The sequence below is a fragment of the Vipera berus genome (assembly GCF_964194415.1).
Source record: "Vipera berus genome assembly, contig: HAP1_SCAFFOLD_40, whole genome shotgun sequence".
NCBI lineage: Eukaryota > Metazoa > Chordata > Lepidosauria > Squamata > Viperidae > Vipera > Vipera berus.
In genome coordinates, this window is record NW_027673652.1 from 14,494 (window position 1) to 21,515 (window position 7,022).

Consider the following 7,022-nt stretch of genomic DNA (forward strand, 5'->3'; position numbering starts at 1 on the left):
TTCATTTCAGACTATTTATTTGCAATCAAAAGGAACAGAGAAGTAGCGAAAACAATCGCGTAAACCAACAGAAGAGAATATTTCCAGCTCAGGTTTAAACTATGGGGTCCTTGGTGCTCTCTGAGCTGGGTGGTTTTCCGGCAGACGTTTCATGACCCAACTAGGCAACATCATCAGTGCTACAAGGCTTGACTCTCTTTTTTTTTTTTTTAGACAAAGGGACTTGCTGCTATCAACTCCGACAATCAAACAAGGAACAGCCTAATCAAGGATCTATCAAAATGAAAACACCCTCCCCAACGCCAACAGGGCAGGCTACTGATATCTAAACAGAGAGCAAACCGCTTCTAGCACTGATGATGTTACCTAGTTGGGTCATGAAACGTCTCGAAGCTCAGAGAGCCCCAAGGACTCCACAATTATGTCAAGACACACGACTCCGTCTCCTGAGCCAATTCCAAAATCCCGCCAAGGGCCATCCGCCTGGTAGGAACCAACTGGTTTGCGTAGGGCTAAGATCAGCAACGGTGGGGCTGGGGGGGAAACGGGGGTCTGTGCCTCAGAGCTGGGAGACGATGTTGCTGGCCAGGCTGCAGGTGAGTCCCGTCCCGTCCTCTTCCACGTTGAGGGACTTCACAATGCTGTCCTCCACCACCATGGAGAACCTGGGGGGAAAAAAGGGGGGAAGAGAATAAAACCGGGAGGGCGATCGGAAGGAAAATAATGGGTGGGAAAGATTTAAGATTTTTCCATTTATTTTCCGGACTGAGAGGGCCTTATTTTGGGGGTGGGTGGTGGATGGGGGTTTGCAGGAAGACCTCAAGTTAGAGCTGAGAAGATTCAGCCGGGGTTCAATTCAACGGAGGTGCCCTTGAAGGTAGTCCTTGACTTACCACGGTTCATTGAGTGACCGTTTGAAGTTACAACGGCATTGAAACAAGGGACCTAGGACCGTTTTTCACACAACCCTTGCAGCATCCCCAGGCTTTAAGGCAGGGGTCTTCAAACTTGGCCCTTTTATGACTTGTGGACTTCAACGCGTGCCTGGCTGAAGAATTCTGGGAGTTGAAGTCCACAAGTCATAAAAGGGCCAAGTTTGAAGACCCCTGCTGTAAAGGTTTTGGAAAGGAAGAAATCTCTCTCTCTCTCTCTCTCTCTCTCTCTCTCACACACACACACACACACACTAACACACAGACACAAAATGCAATTTGCGGTTCTCAGACCTTTTGGATCGGTTTGTCCCAAACAACTGCCGGAGAGAGTCCTTGTCAAGCAAGAGATTGGTGGCCTGTGGGGAAACAAGCAAAATTGGGGCTGACCTTCATTGTCTGGGAGATTTGAGGCAGTTTGGTCTAGTGGTTCAGGCACCAGATGAGAAAGCAGGAGACGGTGAGTTCTAGTCCTGCCTTGGGCATGAAAGCCAGCTCGGTGACTTTGGGCCAGTCCAAGTCCATAATTCCCACACCTGGGGCTCTCCTAGCCGAGCGCCCAAACCCCCACACTTCGCCGGGTCTTTCCGTACCTTGCCAAAAGCCCCTGTTGGATCAGCCAGCATCCGCACCTGTGGAGAGAGAAAACAAACACCAATTATTATTTTTTTTAAAAAATCACAACATGGAGCAATTCCTAGCCTTTCCCAACCGTGAGTCAGCCTCTTAGCTTCCCTCTTCCCCAGTGGAAAACGGACCAAATTATGTGCAGAAAAGTTTTAAAGGCAAAAAAACAGAAAAAGTCTATTTGCCTGGGCACGATTATGTGGCACAACGAGCAAGATTTGCTAAGGTTAGCAGTAGCTAAGGGGCAAACCACATGCCACGCCGTAATGTGAAAATCAGATTATTTTGCCTTTGGGAAGGGCGGGCAGAGAAATGACTGCTGTTCAGTTGCTGAGATGCGTTGAGCAACTTCTGGGAAACTCCACCGGGAGCTCAAAGCAAGCAGCCTCAAAAGCTGCGCCAATTATCCATAAAAATGTCTTTTCTCAAGGGGTTTGGCCTCTCTCCCAGCCCTCTTGGTTCATTAGCTCACATTCTTTTCATTAAGAAGCAACCTGGGCTAGTTAAGAGCCTCCACCCACAGGGACGTGGCCCCACTGCTACTACTACAGCTAGTCCTCAAGTTACGACGGTTGCTCATTCGTTAAGTGAGTTTTGCCTCATTTTACAACCTTCCTTGCCGGAGGTGTCAAGCTAGTAACACGTCTGTTAAGTGAATCTGGCTTTCCCCATTGACTTTGCTGGTCAGAAAGTCACAAACGGGGATCCCACGACACGGGAACACCGCAACTGTCATTAAGTACAAGTCAGTTGCCAAGCATCTGGATTTTGATCATGTGACTCTGGGGATGCTGCAGCGGTCTTGTGTGAAAAAGTCGTAAGTCACTTTTATTGAGTACCGTCCTTCGGGAGAAGGGCGGTATAGAAATTCAATAAATAAATAAATAAATAAACTTCGATGACTAAACTATTGTAAGTCAAGAACTTCCTCCCGTCTCCAAGGTCATTCTCGCACACTGTTACGCCAACCTAACCAACGTGACAGCAGAGAAATAAGAAAGTTGTGGCCAATCTCTCTAAAAAACATGAAAAAAATAATGTTTTTCTCCCTCTCTGGCGCTTAAAGAATTGTAATTTGGCAGCAACTTTGGTAGACTTCTGTTGGGTTCCTGCTTCGAAGGAAGGAAACAAATCTTGCTGCAAATAAATTCCAGAATGTGTACATAAAGAGAACGAAAAGAACGGGTGGGTGGGTAGCCAGGTTTGTATAAACCAAGATGCCAAGATCAGCGTTTCTCTGTATCTTCCCATCTGTGACATCTGGCGACTGCACCATGAATTATGAATCATATTCAGTTATATAAACCTGGGCAACAACACGAGTCTTGCATAATCTTGCAAAAAGCAAAAGCTGAAAATGAAATATTTCTGGCTAATAGTTTCATTTCAGGCTCCTTGTATCTTCCCAGGTGTTACTCGAATTCTTCAAAACAAGATGTAGCTCAAACCTGAAAAACTTGAAGATGGGTGGACTTCAACTCCCAGAATTCCCCAGCCAGCATGCTTAAAGTAAGTGGACTTCAACTCCCAGAATTCTCCAGCCAGACTGCTTTAAGAGGGGTGGATTTCAACTCCCAGAATTCCCCAGCCAGAGGATGCTTTAAGAGGGGTGGACTTCAACTCCCAGAATCCCCCAGCCAGCCTGCTTTAAGAGGGGTGGACTTCAACTCCCAGAATTCCCCAAATAACATGCTTTCCTCTCTATTTGCCTGTGGGAATCTAAGCTTCGACCAACTACTTCTCAACCTTGGCAACTTATAGAATTTCTTGGTGGGCTGGCTGCAGAACTCCCAGAATTCCAAGCTGCGGAATTCTGGGACTCGGAGTCCACTCTTCTTAAAATCGCCGTTTAAGAAACACCAGTATCAATTTTTGTTTCCAATGCTTTGTGTCTTGGAAAAATTAAAAAGAAGTGGGGGGGAAATCTCCTATCCTGTAACACACACACACACACACACACACACAAACACACAGAGAGCATTATTTTACCTTTCCTTCTGCTTTGTGAGCCTTTCCCCATTCGTTCATGACAAAAATATCGTTGACCGACAGGCAAGCAATGATCTCAACCCCTTTGCCCTTCAGTTGCCCTGCTTTCTCCACGTAGCCGGGCAGATGCGTCTGTCATCGGGCACAAAACGAAAAAAGAAAAGAAAAATGACAGATAAGTCTTCAACTCGCGACCACGACCCAGCCCAACGTTCCTATGGCTAAGGGACAAAACATTTGTGAAGTGAGTTTTGCCTGCTCCATTTTAGGACCTTACTTGCCCCAGTTCTTAAGTGAATCATTTCAGTTATCAGGTTAGCAATACGGTTGCTAAATGAATCGGGATTCCCCACTGACTTTGCTTGTCACGTGACACACACACACACACACCCCCGGGAACATTGCGACCGTCGTAAAGACGAGTCAGTTGCCGAGCCTCTGAATTTTGATCACGTGACCACGGGGATGTGGCAGAGGTGGCCAGCATGGAAAAAATGCTGTCAGTCCCTTGTAACTTTGAACAGTCACTAAACGAATTGTGCTCCACCTCGAGCCGAGTTCTCAAAACTTTAAGGCTTTTGTGGTGCTCAGAGCAGTCTCAAATTCTCAACTCCGTGGCGGATTGCAAAATGGGCTCTTACTCACTTGGGAACAACCAGGGGTGAAGGCACCGGGCACCCCAAAAAGAATGCCCTTTTTCCCCATGAAGAGGCTGGACAGGTTGACTTTGTTGGAAGGGTCTCCCTCGTAAACTTCCACGCCGGGCAGCTTGTCGCCCACCTGTCGAAAAGAAAACAGCCGGACTTAATTTCCCAGAATTCCCTAGCCAGCACACCTTGCCTATCAGGTTGCAAAAGGGAATCACGTGACCCAGGGAATTCCCTGCAAGTTGCTAAGCTTAGGGACACGGTTGTTAAGTGAATCTGGCTTCCCCATTGACTTTGCTCGTCAGAAAAGAGGGTCACATGACCCCAGGACAATGCAACCGTCGTAAATGGGAGTCAAGTTTTGAAGTGTTCGAATTTCGATCACGTGACTCTGCGGATGCTGCAATGGTCGCAAGTGTGATAAACTGGTTATAATTCACTTTTTTTTCCAGTGCTGTTATAACTTCGGTCACTGAAGGGACTGTCCTAAGTCGAGGACTGCCTGTCTTATAGGTTACATTTTGAAATATGTTAGTTCCTGAGAACTGAGTAAGTGTTCTGCATACGGTATTAATATCTAACGAAAGAAACCAAGCTACATTCTGGCTTAGCTAGGCTGAGTGTCCAACATACGGCACGTTTTGTAACCCAGCTTATGCAACAGCCTAGCATTGCATCAAACATGTCCAGTATTGCACGCATATCATTTATCACTCATTCGGCACGCCCCTTTTGGGGGTTCTGTTGGCACATCAGGAGGCCAATTCCCCCGCCCAAAATGTGCAAATTGCACAATTATTAGTGTCCTTTTGCACTGACCCCCTTGTACAGCGCTTTTGAAGCCTAGTTCAAGGTCATTGCACTGGGGTCCCTGCTCCCAGCTGTTGGCACATCGGGAGGGGAACTCCACCTCCCCAAGAGTGCAAATTGCACAGTTATTAGTGTCCTTGCACTGACCCCTTGCATGAGCTGACTTTAGAAGGGAGGGCTCTTTCTAAGCCCAGTTCAAGGTCATTGCAAAGGGGTCTCTGCCCCCAGCTGCTGGCACATCAGGAGGCGAACCCCCCCCTCCGAAATGTGCAAATTGCACAATTACCACTGTCCTTTTGCACTGACCTCTTACACGGCGGTGACTTTGCAAACGGAGGGCGCTTCCTAACCCCCTGTGGAGGCCATTGCACGGGGATTCTTGCACCCTCAGCTATTTGCAAATCAGGCCAACCCCCCCCCCCCAAGTGTGCAAATTGCACGATTGGCAACGTCCTTTTGCACGGAGTTTTCTTTTTTTTTGCACTCACCTTAAGGGCCGCCATGGCTGCGGCTCCCGAGGCAAAGGCCCGGCGGGTCACCCCAGAGTTTGCAAGCCGAGAAGCCGTCCCGGCTCCCCAACAGACTCGCCCCAGCGCCCCCGCCCGGTTCCACCCCGTTGCCATGGAAATCCCGGGAGTGACAGCCGCCATGGCAACGCGCAACCTTTTGAAGTTTTTCGCCCGCTCCGCCGCCCGGGCTTGCTCTGGCGCGCGTCCCCGACCGTGCACGCGTCCCGGGAGGTGGGTGGGAGGGCTTTTTTTTTCTTTCCCCCGAGGGATGGATGGGTGGGGGAAAGACAAGAGAGTAGGAATACATCCGTTTTACTTTATTGTAATCGTAAACATTTATATATTTTTTTGCAAAAAAAGAAAAAAATGGAATTGGATTTAGCTTTGCATCCGTTTGGGAATTGCATTACCGAAGAGAAAACGTATAAGTTGCAAGCTTGGTCCTCTTTGACTTGATTGATTGATTGCTAAATGGTTTGGCGTCTTGTCAAATCCCCCCCATTCCCAGCCTTTGGAGGCACAGCCTGGTGTAAGATGGGGCTTGTAGTCCAAGGCTTGTAAGTGGTCCTTGGTGTTCTCTGAGCTTGACTGTTCTCTTGCAGAGGTTTTTGTGACCCAAACTAGGTAGCATCATTAGTGCCGTTAGATGAAGGCCAGATCAGAGCGTCTTCGACTTAACAAGCCTTCGTTTAGTGACCATTCGACCACTCCCAAGTTACAACGGCGCTGAAAAAAGCGACATGGTTGTTTTTCCACATTTATGCTTCTTGCAGCATCCCTAGGGTCACTGCCCAAATTTTGGACGCTTGTCAAATGGCTCCTATTTATGACGGTTCGCCTGATTCACTTAACAACTGCGTTGCTAACTTAACAATTGTGGCAAGAAAGGTTGTAAAGACGACGAAAGTCTCTGCGACCAGGAACCCTCAGACCCCCGGAACCCCGTATCGCGCGGGCTCGCGTTTCCCGGAGGACCCAAGCGAGCGTTGCACAAAATCTCCGGAAGTGGGAGGAAAGACCGGCGGCTTTTGTTTACCCCAAACCGGAAGCAGACCGGAAGGGATCCCCGCGTGCACTTGCCCTTCCTTCCCTGCTCGCTCGGCGGACCGAAAGCATGAAACTCCTGACCCACAACATGCTCACTTCTCACGTGCGGGGCGTGCGAGCCGGAGGAGGGTTTCCCCTTCTCATAAAGGTAAGCGAGGATGGCAAAGCCTTCCCCCGCCTCCCTTCACAGCAGGCTGGACTACATAGCCCATCGCTTTAGTGCTGCGCTCCAACTCCCATTCCCCCAGCCAGGCTCCCCCAGTTTTGCATTCTCCAGGTTTCAGCTCCCATCATCCCCAACTCCCCCTCCTTTAGGGTTTCTTAGTTTTAGATGGGAGCAAAGAGAGAGAAGATGGGTCTGGTAGTCCTAAATCTGACATTGGAGCCTTGCTGAAGGGACTGCGTCGTCGTGCTTGGGATCCCATCATCCCCAGCCTAGCTGCTTGCTTGTTTATTTGGTT

General features: G+C 48.8%; 1 protein-coding gene across 1 annotated transcript; it reads right to left on the bottom strand.

The window, feature by feature from the left end:
* On the bottom strand, positions 1–5,735 carry LOC308679211 (peroxiredoxin-5, mitochondrial-like). The gene is made up of 6 exons (XM_081346801.1): positions 5,494–5,735; positions 4,194–4,328; positions 3,549–3,680; positions 1,526–1,564; positions 1,227–1,291; positions 1–665 (listed from the first exon to the last, which is right to left on the bottom strand). Exons 1-6 carry the CDS (start codon positions 5,653–5,655, stop codon positions 560–562), a joined length of 639 nt encoding a protein of 212 aa, XP_081202927.1. The 5' UTR covers positions 5,656–5,735; the 3' UTR covers positions 1–559.
* Between the last annotated feature and the right edge of the window lie 1,287 nt (positions 5,736–7,022).

Bases quoted from the DNA above. Each gene is read 5' to 3' on its own strand.
- LOC308679211 (XM_081346801.1), bottom strand. From the start codon at position 5,655: ATGGCGGCTGTCACTCCCGGGATTTCCATGGCAACGGGGTGGAACCGG. The intron at 3,681-4,193 runs GTGAGTAAGAGC...GCCCGATGACAG, and splicing joins TCACCCCTGGTTGTTCCCAA to ACGCATCTGCCCGGCTACGT. The intron at 1,565-3,548 runs GTAAAATAATGC...CTCTCTCCACAG, and splicing joins CTCACAAAGCAGAAGGAAAG to GTGCGGATGCTGGCTGATCC.